Consider the following 21,242-nt stretch of genomic DNA (forward strand, 5'->3'; position numbering starts at 1 on the left):
TTGCCGACTTCCTGTTGACTTTAGCCTATGGGTCCAAGAGACTTTTTTGTTTATCTCCCTGTGTTACATATGTGTACCAATTTTCATAAACATCGGCGAAACTCACTATTTGCGGCGCCGCACGTCAAAGGGCGTGGTCAAGCCATTTGGCCACGCCCATGGACAAAACTCATATCACATGTTCAGACTGGGACTGTTAATGAACATGTAAAGTTTCAGCCAGTTTTGACCAAGCACAGGGAGGTTCAAGCCGCTTCCTGTGTTTTGGCGAAATGCGTTAATGGGCGTGGCCACGCCATTTGGCCACGGACATGGATGAAACTCATACCATATGTTCAGACCAGGACTGTTAATAAACATGTGAAGTTTCAGGCAGATCAGAGCACGTACAGTCCAGTTATAGCAACTTCCTGTGTGTTGGCGAAACATGGACCTTCGCCACGCTGCCAGGGCCACGCCGTTTCACAAGACGCCCTGATCTTCATGATGTAGCATCATCATGGTCTTAAGGCTTTATAGACCAGATTGCAGAGTGATATGGTCAACTGGCTGGGATCAGGACCTCTGATTGTAAAACATGTCATTTCCTGTCGCCAACAGGGGGCGCTATGAGAATTATGGAATATTTCCATATAGGTGTGTTCAGGGCCAGACTATTATCAGACATGTGAAGTGTGGTGCAAATTGAACCTTTTACACAGAAGTTATATCAAAAAATTAAAAAATTGAATTTATGGCGAAACGCCAACATTCGCCGCCCCACTTTGGCCACGCCCTTCAACTTGAGGAATATCTTTCAATAACTTTTGATGAGAGTGTAGTGCAGAAGGTAGCCAGCGAATTTGACGCCGTTCTGATTCTTCCTCTAGGAGGAGTTCGTTAAAATGCGAGACAAGTGAAACGCCAAAATGACCAGGAAATTCAAAATGGCGGACTTCCTGTGGGGTTTGGCCTATGGGTCCAAGAGACTTTTTTGTGCGTCTGGGTGTGATACACATGTGTACCAAGTTTCGTGCACGTCGGTCAAACGTGGCGGGGGGGCTGCTGTTTAAAGGGCGTGGTCAAGCCGTTTGGCCACGCCCATCAACGAAATTAATATCATACGTTCAGGCCGGGACCTGTCATGCACACATGAAATTTCATGCTGATGTGAACTTGCACACAAAAGTTATTGCTAAATATGTCGTTTTTTCGGGCCGCGGTCCTTCGCCGCTCTCTAGCGTCGACACCCTTCGCCGGACCATCACGCCCTTCAAAATGTAGCATCACCCACTTGTTAAGGTCATCTTCACCAAATTTGAGCTAGAAATAACGAATGCATTTGGAGCAGCATGTCAAAACCCGGAAAAAGTCATTTTCTGCCACCACCAGGGGGCGCTATGACAATTATGGAATATTTTCATATATTTGTGTTCAGGCCCATACACTGATCAAACACATGAAGTTTGGTGCAGATCTGACCATGTACCCCAAAATTATAGCCATTTCCTGTTTCATGGCGAGACATCAAAATTCGCCGCCACCTGACGCGCAGGCCCTTTATCAAAAACGTAAACCTTCAATAACTTTTAATCACAATGTTGTCTAGATGGTACACGACCATTTTGAAGCGGATACGACGAATCGTGTGGGACGAGTTCGTTCAAATACGACACGTGCGAAACGCCAAAATCGGCCGCGCCGTCCAAAATGGCCGACTTCCTGTACGGTTTAGCCCATGCCTCCAAGAGGCTTTTTTGTGCGTCCCGGTGTGTTCTATCTGCGTACCAAGTTTCGTGCACGTCGGACAAACATGCCGTCGGGGCTCGTCTGTAGATGGCGCTATTGAGCCAATTCGCCGCGCCCATTTTCGAGACCCTTAAAATACGTAATTTTTCGCCGGGACTGACGCGCCCGCCAAATTTGGCGGCCCTACCTATATGGCAAGTCCCCCAAAAATGCGATTAAGTATTGTGAACGAGAATAATAATAATAATTAAAGCTGCAAGCAGCGATGAACGGGCCCGAGCACCCCCGCGCCACTCGGGGGGCCGGCCACCGCCGCCCGCCGGCCGGACCCGCCCCGGAGCGGAGAGGCGACGCGTGGCCGCGTCCGTCCGACGTCGCCCCGAAGCCACAGTGAGCCGGGAAAACTAAACGGCTCTCAATACGCACTCACCCCCGTGCTGATGCAAGGACGTGTGAAGACCTCAAGTGCGCACAAATAACCCACAAACTGTCTCCGTACTGCTCCTCTGGTGTGATTTAAGTGTCTGTAAGAGGTGACAGTAAAATGTAACCCAAAAAGACACCATTTACACCGTGTTTTCAGCCTCATTGTCAACTGTAGCCTCTACAGAAGCTCTATCCCAAGCGGCACAGCTGCAGCCAAAAAACACTGTTTCTCCTCTATGTCCAAGTGCTCAGACATTTTCTTCTTTTTTGAAAGTTTGCTCAGGAAACTCTATGCATAACAGGTCACTGTTTCTGAGAAAAACTGTCTGTTGTCTGAGTTGTTTCCAGGATAAAATCATTCGTGCAGCATGGAGACATTTTGTGAGCTGTTTGTGTTCATTTTTTACATTGTAAAACTGATCACTCTTCACTTTAATTGCAGTGGATGTCACTATGGTTTTGTTTTCTGTTGAAATTCTTGGAGTATTTTGTGTACTGGAGATCTTCATCCCTCCTCACATCAGCACAGGAATGAGTAGATATTGAGTGCAATTTCATTTTTAGGTGAACTACTTTTGAAATGAATTCAGTGTTGTTTCCTGCTCCCAGTATTACGTAGCTGTGTTCAGGACATGCCTATTATCACACATGTTAAGTTTGATGCAGATTGGACAATTCTGTAGCCTCTGAGACTGGAAGTGCGTGCACACAGCTGAAGCTGGTACACATGCTGTAGCCCAAGTAATACAGCTGCAGCAAAGAAATGATGTTTCTCTTCTATGTGAAAGTCTTCAGACATTTTCTTCTCTGTTGAAAGTTAGTTAAACTGTGTGCCTAACAAGTCACTATTTCTGAGAAGAATGCTGTCTGTTATCTGAGTGGCTTCCAGGATTACAGCATTCGTGCAGCATGGAGGCATTTTCTGTTTGTTTTTCTGTGTATTTTTTTCATTTTAAAACTGATCACTCTTCAATTGAGCTGGGTTTGACTACAGTTCTGTTTTCTGCTTAAACTCAGGGAGTGTCTTGTGAACTGGAGATCTTCATCCCTCCTGACATCAGCACAGGAATAAGTAGATATTGAGTGCAAGTTCATTTTAGGGTGAAGTACTTTTTAAAGGAATTTACTGTCATTTCCTGCCCCCAGTATTACATAGATGTGTTCAGGGCATGCTTATTATCACACATGTGAAGTTTGATGCAGATTGGCTCATTTACATTAAAGTTATAGCAATTTCCTGTTTCATGGCGAAACGCCAAAATTCGCCACCCTGCTACAGCCACAGCGTTTAACGCTGACCAAATCTTTTAATAAGTTCTAATCACACACTTGTCTAGATGCTCCACACCAGTGTTGAAGTCAATTGAAAAATCTTTGTAGGAGGAATTAATTAAAATATGTCATGTGGAAAACGCCAAAATTGAGCACGAAATTCAAAATTGTCGACTTCCTGTTGACTTTAGCCTATGGGTCCAAGAGACTTTTTTGTTCATCTCCCTGTGATACATATGTGTACCAATTTTCGTGCACGTCGGCGAAACTCACTATTTGCGGCGCCGCACGTCAAAGGGCGTGGGCGAGCCATTTGACCACGCCCATGAACAAAACTCATATCACATGTTCAGACCGAGACTGTTAATGAACATGTAAAATTTCAGCCAGTTTTGACCAAGTACAGGGAGGCTAAAGCCACTTCCTGTGTTTTGGCGAAACGCGTTAATGGGCGTGGCCACGCCATTTGGCCACGGACATGGACGAAACTCATACCATATGTTCAGACCCAGACTGTTAACAAACATGTGAAGTTTCAGGCAGATCAGAGCACGTACAGTCCAGTTATAGCAACTTCCTGTGTGTTGGCGAAACATGGACATTCGCCACGCCGCCAGGGCAACGCCGTTTGACGAGACGTCCTTATATTCAGGATATAGCATCATCATGGTCTTAAGGCTTTTCAGACCAAATTGGAGTTTGATATAATCAACATTGTGGGAGCAGGACCTCAGACTGTAAAACATTTCATTTCCTGTCACCACCAGGGGGCGCCATGAGAATTATGGAATATTTTCATATATTTCCATTCAGGCCCATAAACTGATCATACACATGAAGTTTGGTGCAGATCTGACCATGTACCCCAAAATTATAGCCATTTCCTGTTTCATGGCGAAACATCAATATTTGCCGCCACACTATGGCCACGCCCTTCAACATGAGGAAAATCTTTTAATAACTTTTGATGAGAGTGTAGTCCAGAAGGTAGGCAGCGAATTTGAAGCCATTCTGATTCTTCCTCTAGGAGGAGTTCGTTAAAATGCGAGACAAGTGAATCGCCAAAAATGACCAGGAAATTAAAAATGGCCGACTTCCTGTTGGGTTTGGCCTATGGGTCCAAGAGACTTTTTTGTGCGCCTGGGTGTGATACACATGTGTACCAAGTTTCATGCACGTCGGTCAAACATGGCGGGGGGGCTGATGTTTAAAGGGCGTGGTCAAGCCGTTTGGCCACGCCCATCGACGAAATTAATATCATACATTCAGGCCGGGACCTGTCATGCACACATGAAATGTCATGCCGATGCGAACTTGTACACGAAAGTTATTGCTAAATATGTAATTTTTTCGGGCCGCGGTCCTTCGCCGCTCTCTAGCGTCGACACCCTTCGCCGGACCGTCACGCCCGTCAAAATGTAGCATCACCCACTTGTTAAGGTCATCTTCACAAAATTTGAGCTAGAATTAATCAACACGCTTGGAGCAGCACGTCACAACCTAAAAAAAGTCATTTTCTGTCACCACCAGGGGGCGCTATGACAATTATGGAATATTTTCATATATTTGTGTTCAGGCCCATACACTGATCATACACATGAAGTTTGGTGCAGATGCGACCATGTACCCCAAAATTATGGCCATTTCCTGTTTTATGGCGAAACGCCAAAATTCGCCGGCACATAACATCCAGGCACTTTATCATGATGTGAAACTTTTAATAACTTTTAATCACACAGTTGTCTAGATGGTACACAGCGATTTTGAAGTCATTATGACGAACCGTGTCGGAGGAGTTCGTTCAAATACGACACGTGGAAAACGCCAAAAACGGGCGCCAAATCCAAAATGGCCGACTTCCTGTAGGGTTTAGGCCATGGCTCCAAGAGGCTTTTTTGTGCGTCCCGGTGTGTTCTATCTGCTTACCAAGTTTCGTGCATTTCAGAGAAACATGCCGTCGGGGCTCGTCTGTAGATGGCGCTACTGAGCCATTTCGCCCCGCCCATTCGCGAGACCCTTAAAATACGTAATTTTTCGCCGGGACTGACGCGGCCGCCAAATTTCATGAGTTTTCATATATGTTAAGGCCCCCAAATAAGCGATTTACTATTGCCAGAATAATAAGAAGAAGAATAATCCGAGCAATTTCAATAGGTCCTCGCACCGAGGTCGGTGCTCGGGCCCTAATTAAAGCTGCAAGCAGCTGTGACCGGGCCCGAGCACCGCCGCGCCACTCGGGGGGGCCGGCCACCGCCGCCCGCCGGCCGGACCCGCCCCGGGCGCAGAGGCCACGCGTCGCCGCGACCGTCCGACGTCGCCCCGAAGCCACGGTCCGCCCCGAAAGCCAAACGGCTCTCGACACCCACTCACCCCCGTGCCGATGCAGGGACGGGTGAAGACCTCAAGTGCGCACAAATAACCCACAAACTGTCTCCGTACCGCTCCTGCGGTGTGATTTAAGTGTCTGTAAGAGGTGACAGTAAAATGTAACCCACAAAGACACCATTTACACCGTGTTTTCAGCCTCATTGTCAACTCTTGCCTCTGAGACTGGAAATGCATGCACACGGCTGAAGCTGGTACACAAGCTCTATCCCAAGCGGCACAGCTGCAGCCAAAAAACACCGTTTCTCTTCTATGTCCAAGTGCTCAGACATTTTCTTCCTTGTTGAAAGTTTGCTAAGGAAACTCTATGCATGACAGGTCACTGTTTCTGAGAAAAACTCTGTCTGTTGTCTGAGTGTTTTCCAGGATTAAATCATTCGTGCAGCATGGAGACATTTTGTGGGCTTTTTGTGTTCATTTTTTACATTGTAAAATTGATCACTCTTCACTTCAATTGAGCTGGATTTGACTACAGTTCTGTTTTCTGCTTAAACTATGGGAGTGTCTCGTGTACTGGAGATCTTCATCCCTCCTCACATCAGCACAGGAATGAGTAGATATTGAGTGCAAGTTCATTTTAGGGTGAAGTACTTTTTAAAGGAATTCACTGTCATTTCCTGCTCCCAGTATTACGTAGCTGTGTTCAGGACATGCCTATTATCACACATGTGAAGTTTGATGCAGATTGGCCAATTTACACTAAACTTATAGCAATTTCCTGTTTCATGGCGAAACGCCAAAATTCAGCGCCATGCCACAGCCACAGTGTTTAATGCTGACCAAATCTTTTAATAAGTTTTAATCACACACTTGTATAGATGCTCCCCACCAGTGTTGAAGTCAGTTGAAAAAAATTTTGTAGGAGGAATTAGTTAAAATAGGTCATGTGGAAAACGCCAAAATTGAGCAGGAAATTCAAAATTGCTCACTTCCTGTTGACTTTAGACTATGGGTCCAAGAGACTTTTTTGTTCATCTCCCTGTGATACATATGTGTACCAATTTTCGTAAACATCGGCAAAACTCACTATTTGCGGTGCCGCAAGTCAAAGGGCGTGGTCAAGCCATTTGGCCACGCCCATGGACAAAACTCATATCACATGTTCAGACTGGGACTGTTAATGTACATGTAAAGTTTCAGCCAGTTTTGACCTAGTACAGGGAGGCTAAAGCCACTTCCTGTGTTTTGGCGAAACGCGTTAATGGGCGTGGCCACGCCATTTGGCCATGGACATGGACGAAACTCATACCATATGTTCAGAGCCAGACTGTTAACAAACATGTGAAATTTCAGGCAGATCTGACCATGTACAGTCCAGTTATAGCAACTTCCTGTGTGTTGGCGAAACATGGACCTTCGCCACGCCGCCAGGGCCACGCCGTTTCACGAGACGCCCTGATCTTCATGATGTAGCATCATCATGGTCTTAAGGCTTTTCAGACCAGATTGCAGAGTGATATGGTCAACGTGCTGGGATCAGGACCTCAAACTGTAAAACATGTCATTTCCTGTCGCCACCAGGGGGCGCTATGAGAATTATGGAATATTTTCATATAGGTGTGTTCAGGGCCGGACTATTATCAGACATGTGAAGTGTGGTGCAAATTGAACCATTTATACAGAAGTTATAGCAAAAAATTAAAAAACTGAATTATTGGCGAAACGCCAACATTCGCCGCCCCACTATGGCCACGCCCTTCAACTTGAGGAATATCTTTCAGTAACTTTGGATGAGAGTGTAGTGCAGAAGGTAGCCAGCCAATTTGAAGCCGTTCTGATCCTTCCTCTAGGAGGAGTTTGTTAAAATGCGCGACAAGTGAAACGCCAAACTTAACAGGAAATTCAAAATGGCGGACTTCCTGTGGGGTTTGGCCTATGGGTCCAAGAGACTTTTTTGTGCGTCTGGGTGTGATACACGTGTGTACCAAGTTTCGTGCACGTCGGTCAAACGTGGCGGGGGGGCTGCTGTTTAAAGGGCGTGGTCAAGCCGTTTGGCCACGCCCATCGACGAAATTAATATTATATGTTAAGGCCGGGACCTGTCACGCACACATGAAATTTCATGCCGATGTGAACTTGTACACAAAAGTTATTGCTGAATATGTCGTTTTTTCGGGCCGCGGTCCTTCGCCGCTCTCTAGCGTCGACACCCTTCGCCGGACCGCCACGCCCTTCAAAATGTAGCATTACCCACTTGTTAAGGTCATCTTCACCAAATTTGAGCTAGAAATAATGAATGCATTTGGAGCAGCATGTCAAAACCGGGAAAAAGTCATTTTCTGTCACCACCAGGGGGCGCTATGACAATTATGGAATATTTTCATATATTTGCGTTCAGGCCCATACACTGATCATACACATGAAGTTTGGTGCAGATCTGACCATGTACCTCAAAATTATAGCCATTTCCTGTTTCATGGCGAGACATCAAAATTCGCCGCCACCTGGCGCGCAGGCCCTTTATCAAAAACGTAAACCTTCAATAACTTTTGATCACAATGTTGTCTAGATGGTACACAGCGATTTTGAAGTCAATACGACGAATCGTGTGGGACGAGTTCGTTCAAATACGACACGTGCGAAACGCCAAAATCGGCCGCGCCGTCCAAAATGGCCGACTTCCTGTAGGGTTTCGCCCATGGCTCCAAGAGGATTTTTTGTGCGTCCCAATGTGTTCTATCTGCGTACCAAGTTTCGTGCACGTCGGACAAACATGCCGTCGGGGCTCGTCTATAGATGGCGCTATTGAGCCAATTCGCCGCGCCCATTTTCGAGACCCTTAAAATACGTAATTTTTCGCCGGGACTGACGCGCCCGCCAAATTTGGCGGCCCTACCTATATGGCAAGTCCCCCAAAAATGCGATTAAAGATTGTGAACGAGAATAATAATAATAATAATAATAATTCTTGCGATTTCAATAGGGTCCTCGCACCGGTTCGGTGCTCGGGCCCTAATTAAAGCTGCAAGCAGCGATGAACGGGCCCGAGCACCCCCGCGCCACTCGGGGGGCCGGCCACCGCCGCCCGCCGGCCGGACCCGCCTTGGGAGCGGAGAGGCCACGCGTCGCCGCGACCGTCGGACGTCGCCCCGAAGCCACGGTCCGCTGCGAAAACCAAACTACTTGCGACACCCACTCACCCCCGTGCCGATGCGAGGACGGGTGAAGACCTCAAGTGCGCACAAATAACCCACAAACTGTCTCCGTACCGCTCCTGTGGTGTGATTTAAGTGTCTGTAAGAGGTGACAGTAAAATGTAACCCAAAAAGACACCATTTACACCGTGTTTTCAGCCTCATTGTCAACTGTAGCCTCTACAGAAGCTCTATCCCAAGCGGCACAGCTGCAGCCAAAAAACAGTGTTTCTCTTCTATGTCCAAGTGCTCAGACATTTTCTTTTCTGTTCAAAGTTTGTTAGTTAAACTGTGTGCCTAACAAGTCACTGTTTCTGAGAAAAACTCTGTCTGTTGTCTGAGTTGTTTCCAGGATTAAATCATTCGTGCAGCATGGAGACATTTTGTGAGCTGTTTGTGTTCATTTTTACATTATAAAACTGATCACTCTTCACTTTAATTGCAATGCATGTCACTATGGTTTTGTTTTCTGTTGAAATTCTTGGAGTATTTTATGTACTGGAGATCTTCATCCCTCCTCACATCAGCACAGGAATGAGTAGATATTGAGTGCAATTTCATTTTTAGGTGAACTACTTTTGAAATGAATTCAGTGTTGTTTCCTGCTCCCAGTATTACATAGATGTGTTCAGGGCACGCTTATTATCACACATGTGAGGTTTGATGCAGATTGGCTCATTTACATTAAAGTTATAGCAATTTCCTGTTTCATGGCGAAACACCAAAATTCGCCACCCCGCTACAGCCACAGCGTTTAACGCTGACAAAATCTTTTAATAAGTTTTAATCACACACTTGTGTAGATGCTCCAGGCCAGTGTTGAAGTAAATTGAAAAATATTTGTAGGAGGAATTAGTTAAAATAGGTCTTGTGGAATACACCAAAATTGAGCACAAAATTCAAAATTGCCGACTTCCTGTTGATTTTAGCCTATGGGTCCAAGAGACTTTTTTGTTCATCTCCCTGTGATACATATGTGTACCAATTTTCGTGCACGTCGGCCAAAACTCACTATTTCCGGCGCCGCACGTCAAAGGGCGTGGCCAAGCCATTTGGCCACGGACATGGACGAAACTCATACCATATGTTCAGAACGGGACTGTTAATGAACATGTAAAATTTCAGGTAGTTTTGACCAAGTACAGGGAGATTAAAGCCACTTCCTGTGTTTTGGCGAAACGCGTTAATGGGCGTGGCCACGCCATTTGGCCACGGACATGGACGAAACTCATATCACATGTTCAGACCAAGACTGTCAATAAACATGTCAAGTTTCAGGCAGATCTGACCATGTACAGTCCAGTTACAGCAATTCCTGTTTTATGGCGAAGCATGGACGTTCGCCACGCCGCCAGGGCAACGCCGTTTAACGAGACGTCCTGATCTTCAGGATATAGCATCATCAATGTCTCAAGACTTTTCAGACCAAATTGGAGTTTGATACGGTCAACTTGGTGGGAGCAGGACCTCAAACTGTAAAACATGACATTTCCTGTCACCACCAGGGGGCGCTATGAGAATTATCGAATATTTTCATATAGGTGTGTTCAGGGCCGGACTATTATCAGACATGTCAAGTTTGGTGCAGATATGACCTTTTTTACCAAAGTTATAGCCATTTCCTGTATTGTGGCGAAGCATGGACCTTCGCCGCGCCGCCATGGCAACGCCGTTTGACGAAACGTCCTGATCTTCATAATGTAGCATCATCAATGTCTTAAGGTTTTTCAGACCAAATTGGAGAGTGATATAATCAACATGGTGGGAGCAGGACCTCAGACTGTAAAACATGACATTTCCTGTCGCCAGCAGGGGGCGCTACGAGAATTATGGAATATTTTGATATATTTCCATTCAGGGCCATACACTGATCATACACATGAAGTTTGGTGCAGATCTGACCACGTACCCCAAAAATTATAGCCATTTCCTGTTTCATGGCGAGACGCCAAAATTCGCCGCCACCTAACATCCAGACACTTTATCATGACGTGAAACTTTTAATAACTTTTAATCACACAGTTGTCTAGATGGTACACAGCGATTTTGAAGCCATTATGACGAACCGTGTCAGACGAGTTCGTTCAAATAGGACACGTGGAAAACGCCAAAAACGGGCACCAAATCCAAAATGGCCGACTTCCTGTAGGGTTTAGCCCATGGCTCCAAGAGGCTTTTTTGTGCGCCCCGGTGTGTTCTATCTGCGTACCAAGTTTCGTGCGCGTCGGAGAAACATGCCGTCGGGGCTCGTCTGTAGATGGCGCTACTGAGCCATTTCGCCCCGCCCATTTGCGAGACCCTTAAAATACGTAATTTTTCGCCGGGACTGACGCGGCCGCCAAATTTCGTGAGTTTTCAGATATGTTAAGGCCCCCAAATAAGCGATTTACTATTGCCAGAATAATAATAATAATAAGAATAATCCGAGCAATTTCAATAGGGCCTCGCACCGCGGGTGCTCGGGCCCTAATTAAAGCTGCAAGCAGCTGTGACCGGGCCCGAGCACCCCCGCGCCACTCGGGGGGGCCGGCCACCGCCGCCCGCCGGCCGGACCCGCCTCGGAGCGGAGAGGCCACGCGTCGCCGCGACCGTCCGACGTCGCCCCGAAGCCACGGTCCGCCCCGAAAACAAAACGGCTCTCGACACCCGCTCACCCCCGTGCCGATGCGAGGACGGGCGAAGACCTCAAGTGCGCACAAATAACCCACAAACTGTCTCCGTACCGCTCCTGCGGTGTGATTTAAGTGTCTGTAAGAGGCGACAGTAAAATGTAACCCAAAAAGACACCATTTACACCGTGTTTTCAGCCTCATTGTCAACTGTAGCCTCTGAGATTGGAAATGCATGCACACGGCTGAAGCACGAACACAAACTCTATCCCAAGCGGCACAGCTGCAGCCAAAAAACACCGTTTCTCTTCTATGTCCAAGTGCTCAGACATTTTCTTCCTTGTTGAAAGTTTGCTCAGGAAACTCTATGCATAACAGTTCACTGTTTCTGAGAAAAACTCTGTCTGTTGTCTGAGTTGTTTCCAGGATTAAATCTTTCGTGCAGCATGGAGACATTTTGTGGGCTTTTTGTGTTCATTTTTTACACTGTAAAACTGATCACTTTTCACTTCAATTGCACTGGATTTTACTACAGTTCTGATTTCTGCTTAAAGTATGGGAGTGTCTTGTGTACTGGAGATCTCAATCCATCCTCACATCAGCACAGGAATGAGTAGATATTGAGTGCAATTTCATTCTTAGGTGAACTACTTTTTAAAGGAATTCACTGTCATTTCCTGCTCCCAGTCTTACACAGATGTGTTCAGGGCATGCCTATCATCACACATGTGAAGTTTGATGCAGATTGGTCAATTTACACTAAACTTATAGCAATTTCCTGTTTCATGGCGAAACACCAAAATTCAGCGCCACGCCACAGCCACAGTCTTTAATGCTGAGCAAATCTTTTAATAAGTTTAAATCACACACTTGTCTAGATGGTCCACTTAAGTTTTGAAGCCAGTTGAAACATTTGTGTAGGAGGAATTAGTTAAAATAGGTCATGTGAAAAACGCCAAAATTGAGCACGAAAGTCCAAATTGCCGACTTCCTGTTGACTTTAGCCTATGGATCCAAGAGACTTTTTTGTTCATCTCCCTGTGATACATATGTGTACCAATTTTCGTAAACATCGGCGAAACTCACTATTTGCGGCGCCGCACGTCAAGGGGCGTGGTCAAGCCATTTGGCCACGCCCATGGACAAAACTCATATCACATGTTCAGACTGGGACTGTTAATGAACATGTAAAGTTTCAGCCAGTTTTGACCAAGTACAGGGAGGCTAAAGCCACTTCCTGTGTTTTGGCCAAACGCATTAATGGGCGTGGCCAAGCCATTTGGCCACAGATATGGACAAAACTCATACCATATGTTCAGACCGGGACTCTTAATAAGCATGTCAAGTTTCAGGCAGATCAGAGCACGTACAGTCCAGTTATAGCAACTTCCTGTGTGTTGGCGAAACATGGACCTTCGCCACGCCGCCAGGGCCACGCCGTTTCACGAGACGCCCTGGTCTTCATGATGTAGCATCATCATGGTCTTAAGGCTTTTCAGACCAGATTGGAGTTTGATATGGTCAACGTGGTGGGAGCAGGACCTCAAACAGTAAAACAAGTCATTTCCTGCCACCAACAGGGGGCGCTATGAGAATTATGGAATATTTTCATATAGGTGTGTTCAGAGACAGACTATTATCAGACATGTGAAGTGTGGTGCAAATTGAACTATTTATACAGAAGTTATAGCAAAAAATTAAAAAATTGAATTTATGGCGAAACGCCAACATTCGCCGCCACACTATGGCCACGCCCTTCAACTTGAGGAATATCTTTCAGTAACTTTTGATGAGAGTGTAGTGCAGAAGGTAGCCAGCGAATTTGAAGCCATTCTGATTCTTCCTCTAGGAGGAGTTTGTTATAATGTGTGACAAGTGAAACGCCAAACGTAACAGGAAATTCAAAATGGCGGACTTCCTGTGGGGTTTGGCCTATGGGTCCAAGAGACTTTTTTGTGCGTCTGGGTGTGATACACATGTGTACCAAGTTTCGTGCACGTCGGTCAAACGTGGCAGGGGGGCTGCTGTTTAAAGGGCGTGGTCAAGCCGTTTGGCCACGCCCATCAAGGAAATTAATAACATACGTTCAGACCGGGACCTGTCATGCACACATGAAATTTCATGCTGATACAAACTTGCACACAAAAGTTATTGATGAATATGTCGTTTTTTCGGACCGCGGTCATTCGCCGCTCTCTAGCGTCGACACCCTTCGCCGGACCGCCACGCCCTTCAAAATGTAGCATCCCCCACTTGTTAAGGTCATCTTCACCAAATTTGAGCTAGAAATAATGAATGCATTTGGAGCAGCATGTCAAAACCCGGAAAAAGTCATTTTCTGCCACCACCAGGGGGCGCTATGACAATTATGGAATATTTTCATATATTTCCGTTCAGGCCCATACACTGATCATACACATGAAGTTTGGTGCAGATCTGACCATGTACCCCAAAATTATAGCCATTTCCTGTTTCATGGCGAGACATCAAAATTCGCCGCCACCTGGAGCGCAGGCCCTTTATCAAAAACGTAAACCTTCAATAACTTTTGATCACAATGTTGTCTAGATGGTACACAGTGATTTTGAAGTCGATACGACGAATCGTGTGGGACGAGTTCGTTCAAATACGACACGTGCGAAACGCCAAAATCGGCCGCGCCGTCCAAAATGGCCGACTTCCTGTAGGGTTTAGCCCATGGCTCCAAGAGGATTTTTTGTGCGTCCCGGTGTGTTCTATCTGCATTCCAAGTTTCGTGCACGTCGGAGAAACATGCCGTCGGGGCTCGTCTATAGATGGCGCTATTGAGCCAATTCGCCGCGCCCATTTTTGAGACCCTTAAAATACGTAATTTTTCGCCGGGACTGATGCGCCCGCCAAATTTGGCGGCCCTACCTATATGGCAAGTCCCCCAAAAATGCGATTTATTTGTCGTCACGGGAAAAATAAGAATAATAACTCTTGCGATTCCAATAGGGTCCTCGCACCGGTTCGGTGCTCGGGCCCTAATAATTCTTGCGATTCCAATAGGGTCCTCGCACCGGTTCGGTGCTCGGGCCCTAATAATAATAATTCTTGCGATTCCAATAGGGTCCTCGCACCGGTTCGGTGCTCGGGCCCTAATAATTCTTGCGATTCCAATAGGGTCCTCGCACCGGTTCGGTGCTCGGGCCCTAATAATTCTTGCGATTCCAATAGGGTCCTCGCACCGGTTCGGTGCTCGGGCCCTAATTACTCAGAGTATTAGTTCCTTTTTTTACGTTTATGTAAATATTATCAATAGCAACATTCAGTCAGGGGTTTTCACTAAATTCTAAATTCTAAATTCCTCCCAATTAGGGTTGCAAATTTTGTGCATTTTCCTGAAAATGCAAACAATTGCTTAAACAGTTTATCATTAAAAATTAATAAAATACAAAATGTATGATTATTTATCTATTTTTTTCTTATTTTAAGTCTAAGTTTCCTTATACAATAAATTGCTCCACTAGACAAAATGATGTCAAATGAGGTGCAATTACTGCCATTTCCGTACTATTGATTAAATATCAATTATTACATTTTTAATTGGTTAAAGTTGGTTGATTATTTGATTAATGATTATAACACAGATAACTCTTGCACTGTTCTGATCAGTGGCTATAGTCACCTCTCAAAACCTATGCCTCTTTTTTTTTTTCAGTATGTCATTGTTTTCAGTGGCCAGTTTGCAGTCGGATCACCGTATTAGTTACAAAAATACAGATGAAAGGTTTGGATATTAATTCAAATTGTACTCAGTACTCAAATATGATTTTCAAAAGTGATGATTCAAAGTAACAAATAGATTACATGTTGCAATGCAAACTTACAAGTAAAAGTACAGACTTGAGAATCTATTCTTTAAAGTACAAGTACCCAAAAAACTATAGTACCAACAGTAATTTGAATATTTATAATTAGTTACTTCCACCCCTGGTGGAATATTAAAGCTATATCAATGTTGTGTATGTCCTCTGTGATACAAGGTTTGGCCTTTTGTATCTCCTCACCACCACTGGATGTATTATTCATCTTCAGTGGGGATCCCTGGCCTCTCTGGCCCTGATCAATGTCCTTATCTCTTCTGTACACCACCACCCTGTAGGACTGTGCCACTACAACTCTGGGTCAAGTATTTGTGTGTGTGGGTGTGTGCACGCACGCGTGTGTCTGTTTGTATTTGTGTTTGTGTGTTTTACGTTCATAATGTTTTACTTTTTATTATCTCATAATGATGAGTGACAGTCAGAATCTGTGGTCCTGACCATGACTCTGAAACATCAGCAGTCACTGTACTGTGTGTTGATGAATCCATGGAGCTGTCTGTGGTGCTGAAGCAGCACATGGATTTATAACTGAGCCTTTTTCTATCAGTCCTACCCTTCTGTCAGTTTCATCATGACATTATATTACAACTATATAGCTGTTCCCTAAAGGTGGGTGAATGAGATTGACCGGGTCCATCTCTCCTGTTAAAGGTCAACCAACTGCCTACTGCTAATGGTCAGTGCTTTTTGACTTCTGGTGTAACCAGCAGATGTCTGAGACAAGACTTCCTTTTCTGTCAACAGTTAGTGTTTACAGTCTGCATATGGATGCATATACATTTTTTAAAAATTATTAAACATTCCGCTTCTTTTGCTTGTCCAATATTATTCAGACTACAAATGGAAACAGAATGCTTCCGATGCTACAGATATCTGTTTATAGAGATGGATCACCTATCAGACTTTGTGCTGGTGTTGCTTGGCCTGTACGTGTGCATGAACAACGTGATGGTAGCAGAGTTATCGGCGTCTCCTGGGACGTTCTGAGCAAACATTTATAATAAATGAGGCGGTTGAACTTCATCCCCAGGGGTGCCGGAGAGGACAATGGTGCGCTCTCGGGACTTGTTAAGGTGGTATGGACAAGAAAGGATAACAGCTCATTTAATATTCTCTGTAATCAGAAGCCCCCCACTGTGTGCACCTTAGATATACTCCAACACCCCACTGTTACAGCAGTGCCTGTATTGATTTTTCTCCCTTTTGTGTCATGGTTGGGTTGAGTTCTCCAATATCAAACCAGCCACCTTTCACATGTTCTACCCTCCCACCTCCCTGCTTACTTTACCTGAACCTCGCAGCTCATCTAAGAAACACTATCCCAACCAAACCAGCGTCTTCAAGGTTCTCTCATAGTATCTGGGGGTAATGTTTGGATTATTCCCTTTGATAGTTTGTTGAATTGTTTTCAGTGTATTCACCGCTGTGCCTGTATTGATTCTCTTTGCTTTGGTTCTACTTGGAAGATTCACATAGGTGATGTTTTTGATGTTTTTCACACAGAAAAAATGGCTGAATATTCCCAGTAAGACCCCAGTAAGAGACTTGTATAACTCTACAGCAGTCTGTGTGGTGATTAATCATGCTGATGGTTTGTCCTCTCCAGCTCTTCTTAGAAAACTTGGAGCATGAAGACTCATTCATCTACCTGTCAGCCATTCAAGGTAATATAATGGAGGTGCAGCTCAGCCAAATGTGATGTTATCATTGATTTTTGTAATCATCAGTGTACAGGAATAGCCCGTTTAATCCTGTGATCATATAACTGTGCAGCTGAATTAGCTGTTAGTAACTCTAAACTGTCTGTAGGTCTGGCTACGTTGGTTGATTCATACCCTGAGAGGATCCTGGAGAGGCTCCTGAAAGACTTCCAACATGGCCCCTCCCTCCCCACATCCAACAGGGAGCGCTCCCTGGAAACCCGCCTCAAAGTGGGAGAAGTCCTGATGAGGGCGAGCAGAGCGATGGGTGAGCATCATCTGTCGTGTGTCAGTGTTCACTTGACTCGATGCCTTGATGTCAGACAATAGGTGTGTTTGAGATGAGGCTTGCGCAGAATCGATCACCGGCGATCGCCGCACAATGCATGCTGTCTGACTTGATCCTGACTTTCTCTGACATCATGCACACGTGGGCAATGATAACCTCATGAGATCAAGGCAGCTACGCTTTTTTGGAACCAGGTGCTTCAGCTGCTCTCCACCAACTGGAAACGCCTGGCTGTCACGTGATTGGTGAACTGACAGGCTCTGATTGGCTCTTAATTTCGACAACAAACACCACATATTGTATAAAATACAAATTTTCTCTGTAACTGTAATATTTAATGCTAGATATATTAGTCTTATGTCGTGCAATGAAGTTCTAATCTGTTAACAAGCAGATATTTTGTGGCTGATAATAAAAAAAAGCTTATATAGATGACTTATCAAACCAACAGCTGCAAAATGCTTTAGAAAGCAGACAACAGAACAGGATCATGTGACAGTAGATGGATCTCTTCTCTTTCATTATTTCTTCAGTTATGAACGTAGTCTGCAGACTATAGGCAGCCTACAGGTGATCTAACAGTATGTTAGTGTCACTTCCTGTATATTCTCTGAGGGCTGCAGGAAACTGTCCAACTTGACTGCAGTTTTTTTCCCTCCACCTCCTCCTGCTGCTGCCACCTGATCTCATCTACTTTCCAGGCGAGGAGCAGTTTATTCTCGAAGGAGTCTAATTAGAGGCATTTTGTTCCAGTTCATTTCCACAGGCAGGAAACGTTTTGCGTGCCACTGGACGCCTTATGTTTTGAATGCTGGGAGCACATTGCATCATCATGATGTCAGGCGGAAAAGCACCTGATACCAAACAAATAATTAATATTGAGAGATGAGCATTTTGTTGTGAGGACAAAGTTTACAGGCTCTTAGAAATAACAATCATGGATGACAAATTAGTGATGGCTGTTACTGGATACCTGGAGATATGTAGTTTTACATATACACTACCGTTCAAAAGTTTGGGGTCACCCAGACAATTTTGTGTTTTCCATGAAAAGTCACACTTTTATTTACCACCATGAGTTGTAAAATGAATAGAAAATATAGTCAAGACATTGACAAGGTTAGAAATAATGATTTGTTTTTGAAATAATAATTTTTTCCTTCAAACTTTGCTTTCATCAAAGAATCCTCCATTTGCAGCAATTACAGCACTGCAGACCTTAGGCATTCTAGCACCAAGTTGAAAATTGTAAACTTTATACGAGACTCATTCATTCACACTCATACTGTAGGGAGACGCCACCACTGCAATGGCGGCTTGTTGATTCGTCTATATTTAATCATGTTTGTGAGATATATTATGCCTTATAGTGCCGAAAGCCGAATCATAATTAATCTCAATAGGCTGCTACAAATTTATAATAACTCCAAAATAACCAGTAGCTATTTAACATAACAGCTCTTTCTCAGATAGCGTGGCTTACTTTACAAACAGTCACAAAATGGAAAATTGTTGCCAAAGTGTGTCCTCATCTGGCCAAAAGATGATAGTAATTTGACTTTGTGTGAGTGGTAAACAGTGTAGGATTGATAATTTAATATGTCCGTGTTTGTTTACGTGTATATATACAGTATATGTGTGTTGGACAGTTATCAGCATGCGACCACCACAGTATAAAAGCCACAGTGCAGGCTTGTTTTCCATGCAGATCTCTGTTCAGAAGGGACCCTGTGTATCACAACCTTTCCCTGATAGAAAACCCTGTTTTGTTTTTTTCTTTCCCTTGCTCTGGTTTTATCTGCCAGATTGCCATCGTACCACTTCCCCGGGACAATCGGGGGGTTTATATCCTCGCTGAGAGATTGGATAGACCTTCAGTTTGCTGCACAGACATCCAGAGAGCCTCTGTGTTTGTCTTGAACCCCCCCGAGTGGCCAAGATTTGCCTTTTGCCAGGCTGTCATTTGTAAATAAGAAGGTTTTCTTAATTGACTGGCCCGGTTGAGTAAATGTTGAATAAATTAATGTTTGGCTCTGCTTTGGTCTGCTTCCAGTTGCTGGCTTATTGCACTTGCAGAGAAGCACTTGTAGAGGCCTGTGAGCTCCTGTAGTGTGCAATGAATGGCAGAAACTGTACTAAAAGAAGAGCTCTGCACCAAATCATATATTTACATGTACAGGAAGGGCATATATAGACTAAATACAGCTCAGCAAATTTAGGAGCATCTGTGTGGGAGTGTGGCATCAGTTTTCCCAGGTGTGTTTTGTGTGTGAGTGTGTGTGTTAGTTGTGACGCAGGCTGATACTCCTGCTGACTCACACAGCGCGTCGCCTCCATTAGATCTATTAGAGGCGTGACAGTCTATTGAGACACGGAAAAGAGGAGAGAATAGTTGAGCTGGTGTGTGTGTGTGTGTGTCTTGAGTGTCTGGCTGTGTGTGTGTTGTGGGTTTGAATCTTGTGGCTCTAAGGAAGTGCTTTACATTCTGAAAGAGTAATGTAGGACGAGCTAAATGGATCATTACATTTGTTTAGCTGGTGCTCATCCAAAGTGACTCACAGTAAGTGCATTCAAACATGTGCATACAACCCAAAAATGAAATCAAGGTGCACCCTGTGGCTGAGGATGTGTAGAGTTTCTGCTGTCCTGATATCAATGGGGACTTCATTTCACTTTTGTAGAACCAGGACAGCGAAGAAGCCATGATTTAGTGGAGCTGTAGGGCTCCTCCTGAAGTGAGGAAGCAGCAAGCTGACTGCCAGTAGCAGAATGTAGTGGACAGGATGTGTGGTTTGACCGTGTCCTGGATATTGATCATGGTTCAGTGTTAACTTTCTTTCTGAACCACTTGCTCAACTGTGTGAGTGAAAAAAACATTAACTGTCACATTTACAGTAAGACTGTGACGTCTATAAAATGTCAAAAAACACTGAGACTGTCCAGTTTTTTAAAGCCCAAGTTCATGTCTTAAAATGTCTTGTTTTGTCAAAGATATTCAGTTTAATATCATAACAGACAAAGAAAAAGGCTGAAAATAGCATTTCTGCCATTTTTGCATGAAATAATTACTTCATCATCAAAACAATTGCCCAGCATTTCATTTTACTTACTTAAGTGGTCAAGTCTTATTGCTGATCTGATGCCCTTCATCAGTATTGGTACAGTACTGGCTAAGATCACTGGATTAAATATTATATCCTTAACTGTCATTTAAATGTTTAACTTTGAGCGAGATGCTGTTAAGAGAGACGTGTCACAGTAACAGAGATGAGCAGTATGTGAACAGTAGCTGAACGTGAGACCTGTCAACTGTGATTAAAGCTCAAGGAAGTAAAAAGCAAAACAGCTGAGAGCAATTTATGCAAATTATTAAAACTCTGAATATTTGATCAGTGCTGACCAACAAAAATGCTGCTAAAAGTTTAATAAAAAGAAGTAGCAATATTGAATGACTGAGTCATGTTGTGCGCTGTGTGTTTCTTCCTTCAGTATGTTGTTGTTTTTTAGGTGTCAAGGTTGTCATATCAGTATTGGACATGAAGAAGTGGTAATGAGCGAGTCAGTAGGCAAGTAGTGTCTGGAAACTGAATATTAGTATCCACCAGTGGCCAGTGTGGAGGAGTGGTGTAGTGCGGGAGAACATGGGCTGATTGAAGACTAGCCAGGCTGCTGCATTCTGGGTGAGCCACATGCAAGGACACCATCCAGGAGTGACCTACGGTAGTCTAGACAAGAGGGGACAAGAGCCTGGACCTGGGTCATCTCCTGGGTGAGGAACAACTGTGTGTCCTCCTGATGCAGTAAAAGATAAATCTGCAGGAGTGGGTTGTTGCTATGTTGGCCTGGTCAGG

At 44.6% G+C, this 21,242-nt stretch overlaps 1 protein-coding gene across 1 annotated transcript in view; it reads left to right on the forward strand.

The window, feature by feature from the left end:
- Positions 1-21,242, forward strand: part of tango6 (transport and golgi organization 6 homolog (Drosophila)) — a 224,728-nt gene that overhangs the window by 193,049 nt on the left and 10,437 nt on the right. Inside the window, exons 14-15 of the mRNA XM_084734287.1 lie at positions 17,009-17,066; positions 17,212-17,370. Of these exons, the coding sequence (XP_084590413.1) occupies positions 17,009-17,066; positions 17,212-17,370 (217 nt within the window). The remainder of the gene's footprint in view (positions 1-17,008; positions 17,067-17,211; positions 17,371-21,242) is intronic.

Source organism: Lutjanus erythropterus, chromosome 13 (assembly GCF_056507025.1).
Source record: "Lutjanus erythropterus isolate fLutEry1 chromosome 13, fLutEry1.hap2, whole genome shotgun sequence".
Taxonomy (NCBI): Eukaryota; Metazoa; Chordata; class Actinopteri; order Lutjaniformes; family Lutjanidae; genus Lutjanus; species Lutjanus erythropterus.